Source organism: Salmo salar, chromosome 10 (genome assembly GCF_965601325.2).
Source record: "Salmo salar chromosome 10, fSalSal1, whole genome shotgun sequence".
Classification (NCBI taxonomy): Eukaryota; Metazoa; Chordata; class Actinopteri; order Salmoniformes; family Salmonidae; genus Salmo; species Salmo salar.
This window is the reverse complement of record NC_138300.1, coordinates 35,766,304-35,789,728: the sequence shown is the minus strand read 5'-3', so window position 1 is coordinate 35,789,728 and position 23,425 is coordinate 35,766,304. Positions and strand designations below refer to the sequence as shown.

The window sequence follows — 23,425 nt, the reverse complement described above, 5'->3', positions numbered from 1 at the left end:
GTGAAGTTGTCCTGTCCCCTTAGCAGAAAAACACCCCCAAAGCATAATGTTTCCACCTCCATGTTTGACGGTGGAGATGGTGTTCTTGGGGTCATAGGCAGCATTCCTCCTCCTCCAAACACGGCGAGTTGAGTTGATGCCAAAGAGCTCCATTTTGGTCTCATCTGACCACAACACTTTCACCCAGTTGTCCTCTGAATCATTCAGATGTTCATTGGCAAACTTCAGACGGGCATGTATATGTGCTTTCTTGAGCAGGGGGACATTGCGGGCGCTGCAGGATTTCAGTCCTTCACAGCGTAGTGTGTTACCAATTGTTTTCTTGGTGACTATGGTCCCAGCTGCCTTGAGATCACTGACAAGATCCTCCCGTGTAGTTCTGAGCTTATTCCTCACCGTTCTCATGATCATTGCAACTCCACGAGGTGAGATCTTGCATGGAGCCCCAGGCCGAGGGAGATTGACAGTTCTTTTGTGTTTCTTCCATTTGCGAATAATCGCACCAACTGTTGTCACCTTCTCACCAAGCTGCTTGGCGATGGTCTTGTAGCTCATTCCAGCCTTGTGTAGGTCTGCAATCTTGTCCCTGACATCCTTGGAGAGCTCTTTGGTTTTGGCCATGGTGGAGAGTTTGCAATCTGATTGATTGATTGCTTCTGTGGACAGGTGTCTTTTATACAGGTAACAAGCTGAGATTAGGAGCACTCCCTTTAACTTCTGGGACGCTAGCGTTGGGAACACAGCCAGTGAAATATCAGGGCGGCAAATTGAAAAACAACAAAATGTCATAATTCAACTTTCTCAAACATACAACTATTTTACACCATTTTAAAGATAAACTTCTCGTTAATCTAACCACATTGTCCGATTTCAAAAAGGCTTTACACCGAAAGCAAAACATTAGTGTAATGGCCGCAGCCCGTCTGGTGTTCAACCTTCCCAAGTTCTCTCACGTCACCCCGCTCCTCCGCTCTCTCCACTGGCTTCCAGTTGAAGCTCGCATCCGCATCCGCTACACCCAAACAAGGGCACTGCGTTCATCCACCTCTGGCCTGCTGGCCCCCCTACCTCTGAGGAAGCACAGTTCCCGCTCAGCCCAGTCAAAACTGTTCGCTGCTCTGGCACCCCAATGGTGGAACAAGCTCCCTCACGACGCCAGGACAGCGGAGTCAATCACCACCTTCCGGAGACACCTGAAACCCCACCTCTTTAAGGAATACCTAGGATAGGATAAAGTAATCCTTCTAACCCCCCCCCCCCCCTTAAAAGATTTAGATGCACTATTGTAAAGTGGTTGTTCCACTGGATATCATAAGGTGAATGCACCAATTTGTAAGTCGCTCTGGATAAGAGCGTCTGCTAAATGACTTAAATGTAAATGTAAAAATGTAATTAGATTATGTTAGGAGAGTACATAGACAAAAGTAATCACACAGCCATTTTCCAAGCAAGGACATGTGTCAATAAAACCCCAAACACAGCTAAATGAAGCACTACCCTTTGGCGATCTTCATCAGATGACACTCCTAGGACATTATGTTACACAATACATGTATGTTTTGTTCGATAAAGTTCATATTTATATCCGAAAACAGCATTTTACATTGGCGTGTGATGTTCAGAAAATGTATTCCCACCAAAACCTCCGGTGAATGTGCACATCAATTTACAAAAATACTCATCATAAACGTTGACAAAATACATAACAATTATTTAAAGAATTATAGATTGGATGCAACCGCTGTGTCAGATTTTAAAATAGCTTTATGGAGAAAGCACATTTTTCAATATTCTGAGTACATAGCTCAGCCATCACGGTGAGCTATTCAGACACCCACCAAGTCCAAGGCAACCTAAACTCAGAACTAGTATTAGAAATATGCTCTTACCTTTGCTGATCTTCGTCAGAACGCACTCCCAGGACTGCTACTTCCACAAGAAATGTTGTTTTTGTTCGAAATAATCCATATTTATGTACAAATACCTCCGTTTTGTTCGTGTGTACAGATCACTTATCCAAAGGCATAACACGCGAGTGTGCGGAACGAGAGACGAAAAGTCAAAATGTTCCATTGCCGTACTTAGAAGCATGTCAAACGCTGTTTAAAATCAATCTTTATGGTATTTTTAACGTAGATTTGCGATAATATTCCAACCGGACAATAGCATATTCATTCAAGAAGAAAAAGAAGGAGGGGCGCGCTCGCAGGACCGAGCATATCCAATCCCTTTGCTGCCAGGCAGACCACTCAGTAACTGAGCTCCTATTATCTGCCCAGTGACAGCAAAATGCTCAAATCACTTTCTGAAGGCTTTAGACAGCCAATGGAAGCCTTAGGAAGTGCAACGTCCCCCACAGACACTGTAGCTTCGATAGAGAATCAAAAGAAGAACTACAATTCTCAGACTTTCCACGTCCTGCTTGGAATTTTCGCAGGTTTTTGACTGCCGTATGAGTTCTGTTATACTCACAGACACCATTCAAATAGTTTTAGAAACTTCAGAGGGTTTTCTATCCAAATCTACTAATAATATGCATATTCTAGTTTCTGCGCCAGAGTAGTAACCTGTTTAAATTGGGTACATTTTTCATCCGGCCGTGAAAATACTGCCCCCTAGACCAGACAGGTAAAGAGTGTGCTCCTAATCTCAGCTCGTTACCTGTATAAAAGACACCTGGGAGCCAGAAATCTTTCTGATTGAGAGGGGGTCAAGTACTTATTTCCCTCATTAAAATGCAAATCAATTTATTACATTTTTGACATGTGTTTTTCTGGATTTATTTTGTTGTTATTCTGTCTCTCACTGTTCCAATAAACCTACCATTAAAATGATAGGCTGATCATTTCTTTGTCAGTGGGCAAACGTACAAAATCAGCAGGGGATCAAATGGTTTTTTCCCTCACTGTACCAGTAGGTTACTGCAATGTTGTGTGAATAAGGAAAGGGATATAAATACCTCCACTCTGTTAGTGCAACATTTCGACAGGATGGATTTTATCAGGCTGAACTAAAGTGTGCAAATATTTATGTTTCTTTATTATGCCATTTTTTTAACCCTGCACCTGTAAAGTTGTTGGATGTGCACACACCCCTTTTGAAAATAGCAAACGTGAACCTTTCAGATCCTTCATGCTGCTATATAGTGACAGTCACATCTGTGTGTGGCATCCGGCCTCTCTGAATTTGCCAGAGCAAACTATGAATAACAGCTATCAAAGCTCTGTACTCCCTGAACCACAAGGGTGTGTGGGAGGTCGGACATTTCTATCACAGCAGAGGTATCTAGTCACTACTCAGAAAGCGAGACGCGCTGCTTTGTCTGTTCTGTTGGGAGTCACTTTTGTAGTGTGTGTGTGTGTGTGTGTGTATGTGTGTAAGTGTGGGTATGTGTGTGAGCGCCAACTTTAATGGTTCAAAGGCAGAGATGTGTTGAGAGTGACAGGTGAGAGCAGAGAGGCAGAGAGGTTGAGCAGCTCATCAGTGAAGCAGAGTGAATCACTGAGAGGGAGGGAGGCGGCGGAGGGATTCTTCAGCACACGCATCATTTCCACAGGGCGTCAACCCCCGTGACGCCGGGACAGACACAACCAACCGCTCCACCATGTGAATGTGAATTGGACAGGGGAAGGTAGGAGGATAGCAGGTGAGGCTGCCCCCCCCCCCCCCCCCCCCTTGTGGCCTTATGGAGGGAAAATTTGGGAGCTCATTTCAGAGGAAAAGCCTGTTAGTGCTCTGGTGTGCTGGGGGTTTGCTGTGGAAATCTTCTCCCTCTTAAAGAGGTCACGGTGCAGCCTGCTACCTCTCTACCTCTGTTCAGAGAAGGTTGTTGCTATAATGAGTAATGACTCAAGCTGTTACCAGAGCGGCAGGGATCATTTTTGTTATGATTTGACAATTTCCCCAACTAAATCGATGTTGATATCCCCACCTGACCCATGCGATGGTTGGCAGTATGTCTGCAGAATGATGAACAATGAGAGAAAGTTTCTCAGCAGTGGCGCTCCCACAACACCGTGTGGATTCATATTTATTTCCACTCAGACAGTCCCAGTATTGCATTATGTTGCCATTATGGCAGCATTGCATTTTTTACGTTTCCACCCCGGTACTCAATCGATTGTTGTCTGTGTTGTCAAAGGGGCACTGTATCCAGCAGTCTTAAAGCTACAATCTGTACCTTTCATTTCCAGTCTAAAGTCCTGCCCCTTCACTTGCCAGTGAGTCTTGGGCAAATGTAACTGCCACTGAGTTACCACATAATTTAAATAACTGCCTTTTAGCTAATCTCTTCCTCCTCTTTTCTTCCTCCTCTTTTCTTCATCTAGTAATATGTCTATCTTAATTTGACCAGTTTCTCAGCTGGAAATGAATCCTGCAGCAACCGGAAATGTGAATTATCATGTGCATTATAATTCGTGGCCATTTTCGGGAAGGGTTGATGCATTTTTAGTTATGATAAATCATGTCTGACATATTAAAAGTGGAAATGATAATTAGCATTTCTCTGCGACAACAGTGATCAAATTAAGATAGTACACCTGTATATCAATCCTTTCACCCTAGTGGTCATGAAGAAAAGCAGAAGCAGAGAAGAAGGAAAATAAGTTTAGCTGAGACTACTAGAACACAGTCTCTCTCTGTGCTCCATGTGAAAATCCTCCAGCAGCAGCAGCATAGAGATACAGGTGGCCAATAATGTGCCATTAAGCATTTAGTAATATACCAGAATATATCTGCAATGAAAAGCAGCTGCTATCCATAGAGGAAATTGAATGCCGTGCTCATCAGTCAATGTTGTGCCATATGGGCTATCATATGGCATATCAAATAATGCTCTGTATAGATTCAATATTCAAGTGTCTCAAAACTCTGCATTGTTCCTCATTTCCTCACAGTCTTATCAGCAGTATAATCCCATATCAAGGAAATTTGTGATTTACAATGTGCTGTTAATAATAATGTCAAAATCATTGCACACAGATGGTCTCCCCTCTCTCTGATTTACACATTCTATTCATTTTCCCAGACACCCAGATTTTGCTGGTTCAGGGTTTGATTGAAAAGCTCCAGAAGTTTCCCCCTACACAGCATTAGCTTCAGGTCTCTCTTTAGTCTTTCCCTCTGTCAGCACTTTGAGACTGTGTTTGATTGTGTAACTGATGGACTGACCCTTGTTTCCTAGCCGTCTATCCCCCACCAACTGTCCTGTGACAGGCTAGACCTGGGCACGTCTCTGGGCTGACGACACTGTCCCTCTCCTACAAAGAGAGAAAAATGGCAATCAATTAGGAGCTTTCTATCAACAGAAGAGGACTGGAAAGAGATTTCATGTTGCTAGCGAGGGAGAATGGAAAGAATGATGAGGTCTGGCAGAGACGGTTTGCCAGGGAAAGGTCAGGAGAGATGTCTCAGTCAATACGACAGAAAAGACCTGTCATGGCTGAGTTGTTAGAAGCTCTCCTTCAACACCACTCTGATGTTTCTCTTTTTTTTGAGTGGGAGAGAATAAGAACAACACCGCTGCCATTTTCACTGTGGGTGCATAAGAATACCTGTAACAAAGGAATGTATGTAATCAATTAAAGACCCAGTGCAGTAAAAAACATGAATTGCCTGTGTTTTATATATATTTCCACATTATGAGGTTGGAATAATACTGTGAAATCGTGGAAAATGATGATAGTGCCCTTTTAGTGTATGAGCTTTTGAAAAGCGCTTGCAATTTCAGCCTCTTTTGGTGGGATGGAGGTTTGGCTTCCTGGTAACATCACCAGGCGGTAAATAACTTAATAGACCAATAAGAAAGAAAGTTACAAACCTCTCTGCCAATAACAGCTAGTTTTCTGTTTTTCCCTCCCCTACTCAGACCACTTCCAGACAGTCCTAGCAAAATTCTTGCTTGAGAAATTGCTCTTTGCTAAGAATATATTTTTGTATATTTCTTTACAATTTTAATTGAAAACAATCAAACTAACTTAATTATTACTCAGAAATGATTTCATATTGAGATAAAATGACTGCATTGGACCTTTAAGTGTTGTATGTGGGTGGAAGGAAGGAGAGAGAGAGCAGAGCAGAGGAGAGGGCGTACTGTACATATGCTCTACCACTGCAATGTTCTGCGTCTCTCTGCTAGCCGTGCTTCATTATCTACTCAGAGCTGTGGGTGATGGTCATTAAAGGGCCTGTGTAATGTATATAATAGGAGCTCAGCTCTGACTCATAGAGCACAAGAAGCAGGAACCCATGGTTGAACACTCATCTCACCAGGGAACACACATGCCCACCACTTCATTGCTTTTCCCCAGCAGAGAGCAGCCACTCTCAGAAGTGTTTCTTTTGGCATTATGTGTCTCATACAGAAGTACTGTAGAAGTAGTAGTATTTTTATATTTTTTCAATTTGGAATAGTTAATGTACGTATACTAATATCAATCATCGTACGGAAAAGCATGCACATGAATCCAGGGAAAGAGTGGGTGTAAGATTGCCAGGATGTCAATTCAAAGGAAATGCATGATGCATAAATATATTTTTGTCATTCTTACGTTGCTCTGATGTTAAAAGGAATGTGTATTCAAAGCATTGTGTGTTTGTTGTTGCCCAGGTAACAGAGACCCGGACAGGCCCTCTCGGATGCAGTAACTATGACAACCTTGATTCTGTCAGCTCTGTTCTGGTTCAGAGTCCGGAAAACAAAGTCCACTTGCAAGGTTTGTTTCTTTTTGATTCATACCACGTATATTGCATTTTAATGTCAGACCTTTGATTACGTGTTCCTGTTATGCAAATCCTGCACAGCATTATCACACAATGTTACAAAGAAATAAGAACGTTAAATATTTTTAAGGTTTTTAGCACTCCCTATCAAACATTCCCATACAATAGCATCTTCAAAGAGATCCACACATTCCATGACAATGCTTGTAGAGAATAAAATACAGTTTGGACCATCATTGTTCTGCTCTTACATTGAGAGTCAGTCAAGGATCATATCACCCTAGACCCACTTCAATTTGCTTACCGCCCCAATAGTTCCACAGACGATGCAATCGCCATCACACTGCACACTGCCCTATCCCATCTGGATAAGAGGAATACATATGTAAGAATGCTGTTCATTGACTACAGCTCAGCATTCAATACCATAGTACCCTCCAAACTCATCATTAAGCTTGAGACTCGGGGTCTCGACCCCGTCCTGTGCAACTGGGTCCTGGACTTCCTGACGGGCCGACCCCAGGTGGTGAAGGTAGGAAACAACATCTCCACCCCTCTGATCCTCAACACTGGGGCCCCACAATGGTGCGTTCTCAGCCCCCTCCTGTACTCCCTGTTCACCCACGACTGTGTGGCCATGCACGCCTCCAACTCAATCATCAAGTTTGCAGACGACACCACAGTAGAAGGCTTGATTACCAACAACGACGAGACAGCCTACAGGGAGGAGGTGAGGGCCCTTGGAGTCTGGTGTCAGGAAAATAACATGTCACTCAATGTCAGCAAAAGTAAAAGAGATGATCGTGGACTTCAGGAAACAGCAAAGGGAGTACCCCCTTTTCCACATCAAAGGGACAGCAGTGGAGGAGGTGGAAAGTTTTAAGTTCCTCGGTGTACATATCACCAACAAACTGAAATGGTCCACGCACACAGACAGTGTGGTGAAGAATGCACAACATCGCCTATTCAACCTCAGGAGGCTGAAAAAATTTGGCTTGTCACCAAAAACCCTCACTAACCTTTACAGGTGCACAATTGAGAGCATCCAGTTGGTAACTGCATCGCCCACAACCACAAGGCTCTCCAGAGGGTGGTGTGGTCTGCACAATGCATCACCGGGTGCAGACTACCTGCCCTCCAGGACACCTACAACACCCGATGTCACAGGAAGGCAAAAAAGATAATCAAGGACAATAACCACTCGAGCCACTACCTGTTTACCCCGCTTCCATCCAGAAGGCGAGGTCAGAACAGATGCATCAAAGCTGGGACAGAGAGATTGAAAAACAGCTTCTTTCTCAAGGCCATCAGATTGTTAAACAGCCACCACCAGCACAGAGAGGCTGCCGCCTACCTACAGACTTGATATCATTGGCCACTTTAATAAATGGAACACTAGTCACTTTAATAATGCCACTTTAAGAATGTTTACATATCTCGCATTACTCATCTCATGTAACAGTCTTCTGTGGAAGAAGGAGTAGACCAAAGCTCAGCGTGGTAAGTGTTCATGATTATTTTAATAATTGAACACTAAAACAAAAATAACAAAGAGAATAGTGAAACAGTTCCGTAAGGTGCAAAACACTAAACAGAAATTAACTACCCACACCAACCCTGTGGGAAAAGGCTACCTAAGTATGGTTCCCAATCAGAGACAACGATAGACAGCTGTCCCTGATTGAGAACCATACCCGGCCAAAACAAAGAAATACCAAAACATAGAAAAAGGAACATAGAATGCCCACCCTAGTCAGACCCTGGCCTAACCAAAATAGAGAATAAAACCCTCTCTATGGCCAGGGTGTGACATCTCATATGTATATAATGTATACTTTATCCTTCACTATCTATTCTTTACTATCTATTGCATCTTAGCTGCTCTGTCACTGCTCATCCATATATTTTATACTTATATATTCTTATCCCATCCCTTTACTAGATTGTGTGTATTATGTTTTGTTGTGGAATATGTTAGATATTAGGTTTTGTTGTGAAATTGTTAGATATTACCTGTTAGATACTGCTGCACTGTCTGATCTAGAAGCATAAGCATTTCGCTACACTCGCAATAAGATCAACTAACCATCTGTATGTGACCAATAACATTTGATTTGATTTGACATTGTTAGTGTACCAAGGCTAACAACTACACTTGAACTGCCTTGTGATTCACCCACTATAAATCACTTATTGCTATCCTCTCATACAGTACCATAACTGTACACTTTGATGGTGGTACTAAATCTTGGCTGTGTTGTGTTGTTTTACAGGCCTGCAGGTTATCCTGCCAGACTACCTGAGGGACAGTTTTGTCCAGGCTGCTCTAAGCTACATCGCCTGTAACGGGGAGGGGGGCTTCGTCTGTAAGGACAATGACTGCTGGTGCAAGTGTGACACCAAGTTCCCAGAATGCAACTGTCCCTACATGGACATCCAAGCCATGGAGGACAGTCTACAGAGGATCACTGAGACCTGGGGGACACTCTACAAGGAGTTTGAGGATTCAGGTGAGGACAAATTGGCTCTAGAACTTTTCTTATGTATTTTTACATTTCTAGTAGACACGCCTTAGAGATAAAAATAGAACAAATCCTTGGTTTTGTATTGAACTTATAGATCTCATTATAATGAGAAATCATGCTTGGGCCAAGGCTAGAAAACCGACTTGGTAGCAGATTGGCAGTGTTACAGGCAATGGAGAAATATATGTACTTCCTCAATAAAGAAAGCTAAATCAAGCTACTTTTTTAAGTTCTATCTCAGACTCTGCTGGTGATCCGTCAAAATGTTGGAAAAGAGTTCATGCACTGAAGTGTGGAAATTCCTGTCCTTCCCTGCCTAAGCAAGTTGTGTCAGACACTGGCATCATTACTGAGAAAAAATTGATATGTGATGCTTTTAATCAGCATTTTATCTCAGCAGGCTTTTTATTTGAAATAAATTGTGATTGCATTTAGCCTGGTCAGTCAGTCTACTGCTTTTCCCTCTACCAGCGTCTAGTTGGCTCAATGGAAGATCAGTCAACTTCTAGTGAATCTTTGTTTTCATTTCAGCAATGTTCCACTTTTTAACGCCTTGCTTAAAAAAATCAATTGGACTGGTTTGCTTTATCGTTTCTTGCTGCAGCTTTCTGCTCCCCTGATTGCAGAGTCATTGACACATATTTTTAATCTGACGATTATCTCAGGGTTTAGAAGGCTAAATGAGCTCGCTAAATGTGCTCGATCTCCACAAAGGTTGTTACACCTCCAACAATTATATTTTCTGAAATGTTTTACGAAAGGTTTCCTTTATATTACAAAAGGGATTGATTTTAGGTCATGTACATTTTACTGTCTATATACAAATGTTGGTCTATCTGCAAAAAAATGCAGATGACACTGTTGTGTTTGCTATTGCCCCCATGGTTGACCAGGCTCTTTCGGAGCTTCAATCTACCTTCATTGCTTTGCAGAAAGCCTTTGTTGAACTGAAATAGGTACTTAATGCAGGTCAATCCAAGTATATGTCATTCTCCAAATCACATAAAAATGTATCTGATGCTTTATGCATGGTGGTGTCCTCCTGTCCTCGTGTCCCCGCTTAGAAATATCTGGGTGTCAGGATTGATAAAAACCTACTTTTCAAAAAGAATGATAATGAATTACATTGAACAAAAAACAAACTCAACATGCAACAATTTCAAAGATTTTACTGAGTTACAGTTCATATAAAGAAATCAGTCAATTGAAATAAATGAATTAGGCCCTAATTTATCGATTTCACATGACTGTGAATACAGATATGCATTTGTTGGTCACACATACCTTAAAAAAAAATAGGAACATGGATCAGAAAACCAATCATTGTCTGGTGTGACCACCATTTGCCTCATGCAACGTGACACATCTCCTTTGCATAGAGTTGATCAGGCTGTTGATTGTGGCCTATGGAATGTTGTCCCACTCCTCATCAATGGCTGTGCGAAGTTTCTGGATATTGGCGGGAACTGGAACACGGTGTCGTACACGTCGATCCAGAGCATCCGAAACATGCTCAATGGGTGACATGTCTGGTGAGTATGCAGGTCATGGAAGAACTGGGACATGTTCAGCTTCCAGGGATTGTATACAGATACTTGCAACATGGGGCCATGCATTATCATGCTGAAACATGAAGAGATGGAGGCAGATGAATGGCATGAATGAATGGGCCTCAGATGAATGGGCCTCAGGATCACATCATGGTCTCTCTGTGCATTCAAATTACCATTGATAAAACGAAATTGTGTTCGTTGTCCATAGCTTATGCCTGGCCATACTATAACCCTACCGCCACCATGGGGTTCTCTGTTGACATCAGCAAACTGCTCACCCACACGACACGCCATACTAGAGGTCGACCGATTAATTGGAATGGGCGATTAATTAGGGCCGATTTCAAGTTTTCATAACAATCGGTAATCAGCATTTTTGGACACCGATTATGGCCGATTACATTGCACTCCACGAGGAGACTGCATGGCAGGCTGACTACCTGTTATGCGAGTGCAGCAAGGAGCCAAGGTAAGGTGCTAGCTAGCATTAAACTTATCTTAGAAAAAACGATCAATCTTAACATAATCACTAGTTAAACTAGTAATATCATCAACCATGTGTAGTTATCTACCTTGTCCTGCGTTGCATATAATCGATGCAGTGCCTGTTTATTTAGCATTGAATCACAGCCTACTTCGCCAAACAGGTGATTTAGCCTCTTATGGATAGACGTTCCGCTAGCGGAACACCTCACCAATATCCAATGGTAGCGCCTGGCGCGAAATACGAAAAACTTTAATAATGCTATAATTTCAATTTCTCAAACATATGACTATTTTACACCATTTGAAAGATAAGACTCTCCTTTATCTAACCAGATTGTCCGATTTCAAAAAGGCTTTACAGCAAAAGCAAAACATTAGATTATGTCAGGAGAGTACCCAGCCAGAAATAATCACACACCCATTTTTCAAGCTAGCATATATGTCACAAAAAACCAAAACCACAGCTAAATGCAGCACTAACCTTTGATGATCTTCATCAGATGACACTCCTAGGACATTATGTTATACAATACATGCATGTTTTGTTCAATCAAGTTCATATTTATATCAAAAACCAGCTTTTTACATTAGAATGTTTTGTTCAGAACTAGCATACCCACCGAAAACTTCCGGTGAATTTACTAAATTACTCACGATTAACGTTGACAAAAAACATAACAATTATTTTAAGAATTATAGATACAGAACTCCTTTATGCAATCACGGTGTCAGATATTAAAATAGCTTTTCGGTGAAAGCACATTTTGCAATATTCTGAGTAGATAGCCCGGCCATCACGGCTAGCTAATTTGACACCCACCAAGTTTGGCCCTCACCAAACTCAGATTTACTATAAGAAAAATTGGATTACCTTTGCTGTTCTTCGTCGGAATGAACTCCCAGGACTTGTACTTCAATAACAAATGTTGGTTTGGTTCAAAATAATCCATAGTTATGTTCAAATAACCTCTGTTTTGTTCGTGCGTTCAAGACACTATCCGAAGGGTGATGAAGGGTCACGCGCCCGACGCGTTTCGTGACCAAAAAATTCGAAATATTCCATTACCGTACTTCGAAGCATGTCAACCGCTGTTTAAAATCAATTTTTATGCGATTTTTCTCGCAATTTTTTTTATAATATTCCGACCGGGAAACCCTGTTTTCGTTCAAAGACGAAAAAATAAAAACATGTTGTCGGCTCGTGCAGTCTCATTCTTCTCTGATCGACCACTATCCAAATGCGCTACTGTTTTTCAGCCATGGCCTGCAAAGTCATCATTCAACGTTTTGCCGCCTTCTGAGTGCCTATGGGAGCTGTAGGAAGTGTCACATTACAGCAGAGATCCTCAGTTTTCAATAAAGAGAGTGTAGAAAGCCAAGAAATGGTCAGAGAGGGCACTTCCTGTAAGGAATCTTCTCAGGTTTTTGCCTGCCATATGAGTTCTGTTATACTCACAGACACCATTCAAACAGTTTTAGAAACTTTAGGGTGTTTTCTATCCAAATCAAACAATTATATGCATATTCTAGTTTCTGGGCAGTAGTAATAACCTGTTTAAATCGGGTATGTTTTTTATCCGGCCGTGCAAATACTGCCCCCTACCCTAGAGAGGATAATCACCAAGACTCTCTCAAATAAGTTGTTTTGCTTTTCGTGTATTGATGTGAAAATGTATGTGTACAGTATATTGATGTTTATATTGATGTGTATAGTGTATATAGATGTGTATTAATATGTACAGTACCAGTCAAAAGTTTGAACACACCTACTCATTCGAGGGTTTTTCTTAATTTTTACTATTTTCTACATTGTAGAATAATAGTGAAGACATCAAAACTAGAAATAGTACATATGGAATGATGTAGTAAACAAAAAAGTTTTAAAGAAATCAAAATATATTAAACATTTTAGATTCTTCAAGTAGCCACCAATTGCCTTGATGAGAGCTTTGCACACTCTTGGCATTCTCTCAACCAGCTTCACTTGGAATGCTTTTCCAATAGTTTTGAAGTCGTTTCCACATACGCTGAGCACTTGTTGGCTGCTTTTCCTTCACTCTGTGGTCCAACTCATCCAAAACCATCTCAATTCGGTTGAGGTCGGGTGATTGTGGAGGCCAGGTCATCTGATGCAGCACTCCATCACTCTAATTCTTGGTCAAATAGCCCTTACACAGCCTGGAGGTGAGTTGGGTCATTGTCCTGTTGAAAAACAAATTATAGTCCCACTAAGCGCAAACCAGATGGGATGGCGTATCGCTGCAGAATGCTGTGGTAGCCATGCTGGGATAGGGGGCAGCATTGGGAAGTTTGGATGAAAAGCGTACCCAGAGTAAACTGCCTGTTACTCAGGCCCAGAAGCTAGAATATGCAAGCTCCGTTCGGACATAAAGATGAACTTTATCGAACAAAACAAACATTTATTGTCTAACATGGAGACCTGGGAGTGCCATCAGATGAAGATCATCAAAGGTAAGTGATTCATTTTAATGCTATTTCTGACTTTTGTGACACCTCTCCTTGGTTGGAAAATGGCTGTATGGTTTTTGTGGCTAGGCACTGACCTAACACAATCGCATGGTGTGCTTTCACCGTAAAGCCTTTTTGAAATCGGACACAGCAGCTGGATTAACAAGAAGTGTATCTTTAATCATATGTATAACACTTGTATCTTATATCAATGTTTATGATGAGTATTTCTGTAATTTGATGTGGCTCTGTCACGCCCTGACCAGGTGAACTCGGGTATTTTGGGTCAGGGTGTGTCATGTTGGGTATTTTTCCGTGGTTTGCTTTCTATGTTTGCGTTAAAGCCTTGTGTTAGCTCTATGTGGGTTATTTCTATGTTGGGTTCTGTCGATTCCCAATCAGAGACAGCTGTCGCTAGTTGTCTCTGATTGGGATCACATTTAAGTTCCTTTTTCCCCCACGCTGTTTGTGGGGTGTTGCCTCTTGTGTTTGAGCAGTTAACGTATCGGCATTTTCTTGATTTTGTGTACGTGTTTATTTCAGTGTAAAGAATAAACATTTGTTCGCTCCCAGCTGCGTTTTGGTCCGCTTCCTCGTCACCCGACGACGATCGTTACAGAACACCCCACCAAACCAGGACCAAGCAGCGGGAGGATAAGGAGCGCGAGAGATGGGCTCGCGAGGGGAAGGAGTTCTGGACCTGGGAGGAGATCATGTCGGGGAAAGGACCCTGGCGAAAGGATTCCCAGGTCGAGGAGGTAATGCCAGCCGGTGGACGGAGTCGCAGGCGGCGGTCGAGGAGGCCCGGAAGACACCCCCAAGAATTTTTTTTAGGGGGGCTAATGGGGTGGTCCGGAAGGGCAGAGGAAGAGCCCAGACCACTGCTCTCGTGGGGGATGACGGCGGAGGAGGAGACGGAGATGAGGCGGTTGATTGAGGACCTGCTGAGAGAAGATCTGGAGGAGGAGCCATGGGATACGGAGTTGCGCGCTGTGTCGCCAGTGCGCCCGCACAGCCCGGTGCGTCCGGTGGACATGCCCAGCACATGCCGTGCTAGGATGGGCATCCAGCCAGGACGAGTGGCTAAACCGGCTCCACGCTTCAGTTCACCAGTGCGTGTTCACAGTCCTGTCTGGCCCGTTCCTGTTCCCCGCACCAAGCCCACGGTGCGTGTCCACAGTCCTGTCCGGCCCGTCCCTGCTCCCCGCACCAAGTCAGTGGTGCGTGTCCCCAGTCCGGCCCGGCCCGTTCCTGCTCCCCGCACCAAGCCAGTGGTGCGTGTTCCCAGTCTGGCCCGGCCCGTCCCTGCTCCCCGCACCAGGTCAGTGGTGCATGTCCCCAGTCCTGTCCGGCCCATCCCTGTTCCCCGCACCAAGCCCACGGTGTGTGTCCACAGTCCTGTCCGGCCCGTTCCTGTTCCCCGCACCAAGCCCACGGTGCGTGTCCATAGTCCTGTCCGGCCCGTTCCTGTTCCCCGCACCAAGCCCACGGTGCATGTCCACAGTCCGGTCCGGCCCGTTCCTGTTCCCCGCACCAAGCCCACGGTGCGTGTCCACAGTCCTGTCCGGCCCGTCCCTGCTCCCCGCACCAAGTCAGTGGTGCGTGTCCCCAGTCCGGCCCGGACCGTTCCTGCTGCCCGCACCAAGCCAGTGGTGCGTGTTCCCAGTCCGGCATGGCCCGTGTCCGGTCCACCAGTGCCCAATCCTGTTCCGGTCGACGGCTCCGCTCCGGAGCCTGAGCATGCCGCTCCACAGTGGTCCAGTCCGGGCCAGAGGGGTAGGGCTAAGGTGGAGGCGGGGGAAAGAACACGCCCGGGGCCAGAGCCTCCACCGAGGGTGAGGCGCCCACCCGGGTCCCCCCCCTAATAGACTTAAGTTTGGTGCGCCGGGAGTACGCACCTTTGGGGGGGGGGGGGGGGGGGGGGTACTGTCACGCCCTGACCAGGTGAACTCGGGTATTTTGGGTCAGGGTGTGTCATGTTGGGTATTTTTCCTTGGTTTGCTTTCTATGTTTGCGTTATAGCCTTGTGTTAGCTCTATGTGGGTTATTTCTATGTTGGGTTCTGTCGATTCCCAATCAGAGACAGCTGTCGCTAGTTGTCTCTGATTGGGATCACATTTAAGTTCCTTTTTCCCCCACGCTGTTTGTGGGGTGTTGCCTCTTGTGTTTGAGCAGTTAACGTATCGGCATTTTCTTGATTTTGTGTACGTGTTTATTTCAGTGTAAAGAATAAACATGTGTTCGCTCCCAGCTGCGTTTTGGTCCGCTTCCTCGTCACCCGACAACGATCGTTACAGGCTCTCTGCATTTTCACCGGATGTTTGTTTGAGACAATGCATTTCTGAACATAACACAGCAATTTCAAATGAGGTTTTTGGACATAAAGATTAACTTTATCGAACAAAACAAACATTTATTGTCTAACATGGAGTCCTGGGAGTACCACCAGATGAAGATCATCAAAGGTTAGTGATTCATTTTAACGCTATTTCTGACTTTTGTGCCACATCCCCTTCTTTGGAAAATGGCTGTATGTTTTTTTTGTGGCTAGGCGCTGACCTAACATAATCGCATGGTGTGCTTTCACCGTAAAGTCTTTTTGAAATCGGACACTGTGGTTGGATTAGTTTATCTTTAAAATGGTGTATAATACTTGTATGTTTGAAGAATTTTAATTATGAGATTTCTGTTGTTTGAATTTGGCGCCCTGCAATTTCACTGGCTGTAGGCCAGGTGTTCCGCTAGCGAAACCCCCTTCCCAGAAAGGTTAACAGTGCCTTGAATTCTAAATAAATCACAGCGAGTGTCCCCAGCAAAGCAACCCCATACCATCACATCACCTCTTCCATGCTTCACGGTGGGAACCACACATGCAGAGATAATCCGTTCACCTACTCTGCATCTGGCAAAATCACGGCGGATGGAACCAAAAATCTCCAATTTGGACTCATCAGACCAAAGGACAGATTTCCACTGGTCTAATGTCCATTGCTCATGTTTCTTGGCCCAAGCAAGTCTCTTCTTATTATTGGTGTCCTTTAGTAGTGGTTTCTTTGCAGCAATTCAACCATGAACGCCTGATTTACTGATTGACTGATCTTCATGTCTTAAAGTAATGATGGACTGGCATTTCTCTTTGCTCATTTGAGGTGTTCTTGTCATAATATGGACTTGGTATTTTACCAAATAGGTTTATCTTCTGTATACCACCCCTACCTTGTCACAACACAACTGATTGACTCAAACACATTAAGAAGGAAAGAAATTCCACAAAATGTACTTTTAAAAAGGCAACCTGTAAATTGATATGCATTCCAGGTGACTACCTCATGAAACTGGTTGAGAGAATGCCAAGAGTGTGCAAGGCTGTCATCAAGGCAAAGGGTGGCTACTTTGAAGATGACTCAACACTATCCATGTCAGCTACTACAGTGACTGAAATGACTGCAACCCTTAACAAAGAGTTTCAGTTAGTTTCAGAGTGGGTGGAAAGGAATAAGTTAGTCCTAAATATTTCTAAAACTATAAGCATTGTATTTGTAACTGACATGGTCAAAACATATTGATACAACAGTAGCTAAGATGGGGAGAAGTATGTCCATGATAAGGCGCTGCTCTACCTTCTTGACAGCACTGTCAAAAAGGCAGGTCCTACAGGCCCTAGTTTTGTCGCACCTCGACTACTTTTCAGTCGTGTGGTCAGGTGCCACAAAAAAGGACTTTGCAATTGGTTCAGAACAGGGCAGCACACCTGGCCCTTGGATCTACAGAGATAATATTAATAATATGCATGTCAATCTCTCCTGGCTCAAAGTGGGGGAGAGATTGATTTCATCACTGCTTGTATTTATGAGAGGTATTGACATGTTGAATGCACCGAGCTGTCTGTTTGAACCACTGGCGCATAGCTCAGACACCCATGCATACCCCACAAGACATGCCACAAGTGGCCTCCTCACAGTCCCCAAGTCCAGGACAGACTATGGAAGGTGAACAGTACTAAACAGAGCCATGACTACATGGAACTCTATTTCACATCAAGTAACTAATGCAAGCAGTAAAATTTGATTAAAAAAACAGATTAAAAAGACACCTTATGGAACAGCAGGGACTGTGAAGCAACACAAACATAGGCACAGACACATGCATACACACACACACACACACGATAGCATACGCACTATACACACACGTACACATGGATTTTTTACTGTATATACAGTATGTGGTAGTGGTGGAGTCGGGGCCTGAGGGCACACAGTCTGTGAATGTATTGTAATGTTTTTTTTTATTGTATAAACTGCCTTAATTTTGCTGGACCCCAGGAAGAGTAGCTGCTGCCTTGGCATATAGGGCTTATCTGTAAAAGAGACTGCTCGTCTCAGCCTGACTCCCTGTCAAAATAAAGTTTAAATAAAAAATGAATACAAAATTGTTTTGGATCCTATTATATATTAAGATGCTCAAGCTATTACACGTTTACTTTGATATATGACGTGTCCAGTGCCACTCAGTTGACATGCAATATCTACAGGTTTCTTCAGCTAGCTTAGCTGTAAACTTACTCGTTGTGCATGCAGTTGATAATTGATAAATTCATGTGGGCAATCTTTGAAAAGTTTCTGTAGTGGACTATGTTAGCTGAATAAAAGTGTTTTATTGTATGTCACACCCTTAAAGGTGGAGGACCGTTCCTCGGTGTGTACCCAAGACATATTGATATATACAGTTGAAACAGTGTAAACCATGGGGGACTTGGCACACGATCTGTGTATAGCAAATCACAACCTGACAGGATTGGATTACAAAATCAACATCTCCTTGCACAGGTAGTTTACAATATGTCTCGAGCAGATTAATCATACATAAAAAACATTTATTACAAGTCCAGTGTTTCACATTGGCATAGTAACAGTTTATGAATGAGGGCACTTAGTATAATCTGGGGGTATTATTGCCTCTCTAGGTCACCCTGCAGTGGCCATGGTTGCTGAGGTGAAATCAGAATGGATGGGCCTTTTTTCTCATCTATTTTTTGGTGTGTGAAATATCTGTGCAATTACTTTCAAAGTTTATGTTTTAATAGCAGGGAGGAGAGGAGAGTGCAGGGCAGTGCCAGGAATAAAGAGTTTCTCAGGTGTGGTCGTAAACGTGTCCTTCGGTAAAGGATATCAAAGACGTGTCAACGTTCTGCTCTATCAGCGGAATGGGATGCCAGCAGGAAGAAAGTAACCACGGAAACATAGAATGTGGCAGTTCTGGAACCAATTACATTGTTCTCCTTTAGCCTTGAGGAATGTGGCGACATGCCTGAAGTGATCGTATGCACTTTCTTTTCAAACATAGGACCAAACAGAATGTGCAGAGAAAATCCCAATGCCTTTACAGTTATACCTTCTGTAAGCAGATTTGTTTCATTGTTTTACTTTAAATCATTGTGTCCTGTTCATTTCTTTACTTTAAATAATTTCCAGGGGTTAAGAAAGTTCTACCTCCACAGATGTCCCCTGGCCATACTCATGGCATGTTCATTTAAAAACAATCACCTTTAAAAAAAAGTTGCCTCTTCTTTTCATTTTCACTCTCTTTCTGACAGATGAGTTCAAGACCTTCCTTATGAGGCTCCCGCAGAACTTCTTCCTGAACGTGTCGACTATCCAGCACCTTTGGTCGTTGGATGGCGTGTTCCAGTGGCGCTACGAGCAGCTGGAGAACAGCATGAGTGTGCTCTTCAGACGAGCCCAGAGAGTGGTGTTCAAGCTCTTCAGCCTCAGCAAGAGGTGCCAGCGGCAGCCTCACATCCGCCTACCCAGAGAATGGTGAGAGTCCCGCTCTGCTCCTACAATACACCTCTTACCACTGAGCCCCAATTACACTTTAATCACCCATCCAGGAAGCTGATAGTGATCCTCTCTACCTCTCCCTGTGTGAGTGGGAGAAACAGGGAGCCAGCCAAAGTATGTTTATCTACTTTATTACTGCTGCTCTGAAGAAAACTGGAAGTAGTATACTTTTTTTGTGAAGAGAAATCTCCATAGACTGTGGAGAGATGGAGAGAGAAAGTGGAATGTTTGTCAGTTTGCCTGGGAGTGAAGCGGAACACTTGAAAGGCTAACACTTGAAAGGCTCCCCTACGTCCCGTTCGTTCGCAGCACTTCAGACAGACGATATATGATTGATTTCACTTCCTGGGGCCAGTTCCACTGCTAACAATGAAATCAAATCAAATCATTGAATCAAATATAATTTGTCACATGATTCATAAACAACAAGTACAGACTAAGAGTGAAATGCTTACTTTTCCAACAATGCAGAGTTAAAGATAAAGATAAAAAATAAAAATAGAAATAGCAACAAGAGGAATAAATACACAGTGAATAACAAATAACAATGACGAGTACAAATAACATAGATAGATATATATAGGTTGTACAAAATAACATGGCTATACACAGGGAGTACAAAAATAACATGGCTATATACAGAGAGTAGAAAATAACATGGCTATATATAGGGAGTAGAAAAGAACATGGCTTTATACAGAGAGTAGAAAATACCATGGCTATATACAGGGAGTAGAAAATAACTTGGCTATATACAGAGAGTAGAAAATAACATGGATATACAGTGCATTCGGAAAGTATTTAGACCCCTTCACTTTTTCCACATTAGGCATCCTTATTTTAAAATATTTAATTTGTTTTACTCAATCTACACGCAATACCCCATAATGAGAAAGCGAAGAGAGGTTTTTAGACATTTTTGCTAATTTATTACAAATAACAAACAGAAAAACCTTATTTAGATAAGTATTCAGACCCTTTGCTCTGAGACTCGAAAATGAGCACAGGTGCAACCTGTTTCCATTGATCATCCTTGAGATGTTTGTACAACTTGATTGTAATCCACCTGTGGTAAATTCAATTGATCGGACATGATTTGGAAAGGCACACACCTCTCTATATAAGATCGCACAGTTGACAGTGCATGTCAGAGCAAAAACCAAGCCATGAGGTCAAAGGAATTGTCTGTAGAGCTCCGAGACAGGATTGTGTGAAGGCACAGATATGGGGAAGGGTACCAAAACATTTCTGCAGTATTGAAGATCCCCAAGAACACAGTGACCTCCATCATTCTTTAATTGGTGCAGAACCCCCAACACTCTTCCTAGAGCTGGCTGCCCAACCAAACTTAGCAATTGGAGGAGAAGAGCACTGGTCAAGGAGGTGACCAAGAACCCGATGGTCACTCTAACAGAGCTCCAGAGTTCCTCTGTGGAGATGAAAGAACCTTCCAGAAGGACAACCATCTCTGTAGCACTCCAGCAATCAGGCTTTTATGGTAGATTGGCCAGACAGAAGCCACTCCTCAGTAAAAGGCACATGACAGCCCGCTTGGAGTTTGCTAGACGGCACCTAAAGGACTCTCAGACCATGAGAAACAAGATTCTCTGGTCTGATGAAACCAAGACTGAAGCTTTCGGCTTGAATGCCAAGCGTGAAGTCTGGAGGAAACCCTGCCCCATCCCTATGGCATCATCATGCTTTGGGGATGTTTTTCAACAGTTGGGACTGGGAAACTAGTCATTATCGAGGGAAAGATGAACGGTGCAAAGTACAGACGGATCCTTGATGAAAATCTGCTCCAGAGCGCTCAGGACCTCAGACTGTGGCGACGGTTCACCTTCCAACAGGACAACAACCCTAAGCACACAGCAAAGATAACGCAAGAGTGGCTTCGGGACAAGTCTTTGAATGTCCTTGATTGGCCCAGCCAGAGCCCGGACTTGAACCCGATCGAACATCTCTGGAGAGATTTGAAAATAGCTGGGCAGTGACACTCCCCATCCATCCTGACAGAGCTTGAGAGGATCTGCAGAGAAGAATGGGAGAAACGCCCCAAATACAGGTGTGCTAAGCTTGTAGCGTCTTACCCAAGAAGACTCACGGCTGTAATTGCTGTCAAAGGTGCTTCAACAAAGTACTGAGTAAAGGGTCTGAATACTTATATAAATGTCATATTTCAGTTTCTTTTTTTTATGAATTTGCAAACATTTGAAAAAATCTGCTTTGTCATTATGGGGTATTATGTGTATATTGATGAGGGGAAAAACAAATTAATCCAAAATGTCAAGGGGTCTGAGTACTTTCAGAATGCACTGTATACAGGGACTATCAGTACCGAGTCAATATGCAGGGGTATGAGGTAATTGAGGTAGCTTATTGTATATACAGTTGAAGTCGGAAGTTTACATACACCTTAGCCAAATATATTTAAACTCAGGTTTTCACAATTCCTGACATTTAATATAAGTAAAATTCCATGTCTTAGGTCAGTTAGGATCACAACTTTATTTTAAGAATATGAAATGTCAGAAAGAGAGAGAGAGAATGATTTTTTTCAGCTTTTATTCCTTTCATCACATTCCCAGTGGGTCAGAAGTTTACATACGCTCAATTAGTATTTGGTAGCATTGCCTTTAAATTGTTTAACTTGGGTCAAAAGTTTCAGGTAGCTTTCCACAAGCTTCCCACAATAAGTTGGGTGAATTTTGTCCCATTCCTCCTGACAGAGCTGGTGTAACTGAGTCAGGTTTGACGGCCTCCTTGTTCGCACACGCTTTTTCAGTTCTGCCCACAAATGTTCTACGGGATTGAGGTCAGGGCTTTGTGATGGCCACTCCAATACCTTGACTTTGTTGTCCTTAAGCCTTTTTGCCACAATTTTGGATGTATGCTTGGGGTCATTGTCCATTTGGAAGACCCATTTGTGACCAAGCTTTAACTTCCTGACTGATGTCTTGAGATGTTGCTTCAATATATCCAGTTATTTTTCCTTCCTCATGATGCATCTGTTTTGTGAAGTGCACCAGTCCCTCCTGCAGCAAAGCACCCCCACAACATGATGCTGCCACCCCCGTGCTTCACGGTTGGGATGGTGTTCTTCGGCTTGCAAGCCTCCCCCTTTTTCCTCCAAACATAACGATGGTCATTACGGCCAAAAAGTTATTTTTCTCCAACAAGTACGATCTTTGTCCCTATGTGTAGTTGCAAACCGTAGTCAGGGTTTTTTATGGCGGTTTTGGAGCAGTGGCTTCTTCCTTGCTGAGCGGCCTTTCAGGTTGTGTCGGTATAGCACTTGTTTTACTGTGGCTATAGATACTTTTGTACCTGTTTCCTCCAGCATCTTCACAAGGTCCTTTGCTGTTGTTCTGGGATTGATTTGCGCTTTTCGCACCAAAGTGCATTCATCTCTAGGAGACAGAACGCGTCTCCTTCCTGAGTGGTATGACTGCTGTGTGGTCCCATGGTGTTTATACTTAAGTACTATTGTTTGTACAGATGAGCGTGGTACCTTCAGGCGTTTGGTAATTGCTCCCAAGGATGAACCAGACTTGTGGAGGTCTACAATTTATTTTCTGAGGTCTTGGCTGATTTCTATTGATTTTCCCATGATGTCAAGCAAGGAGGCACTGAGTTTGAAGGTAGGCCTTGAAAATACATCCACAGGAACACCTCCAATTGACTCAAATTATGTCAATTAGCCTATCAGAACCTTCTAAAGCCATGACATCATTTTCTGGAATTTTCCAAGCTGTTTAAAGGCACAGTCAACTTAGTGTATGTAAATTTCTGACCCACTGGAATTGTGATACAGTGAATGATAAGT

At 43.2% G+C, this 23,425-nt stretch overlaps 1 protein-coding gene across 1 annotated transcript in view; it reads left to right on the top strand.

The window, feature by feature from the left end:
* Window positions 1-23,425, top strand: part of LOC106560299 (BMP/retinoic acid-inducible neural-specific protein 3) — a 59,301-nt gene that overhangs the window by 24,185 nt on the left and 11,691 nt on the right. The window contains exons 5-7 of the mRNA XM_014123052.3: window positions 6,611-6,716; window positions 8,997-9,233; window positions 19,353-19,575. Coding sequence (XP_013978527.1) covers window positions 6,611-6,716; window positions 8,997-9,233; window positions 19,353-19,575 — 566 coding nt within the window. The remainder of the gene's footprint in view (window positions 1-6,610; window positions 6,717-8,996; window positions 9,234-19,352; window positions 19,576-23,425) is intronic.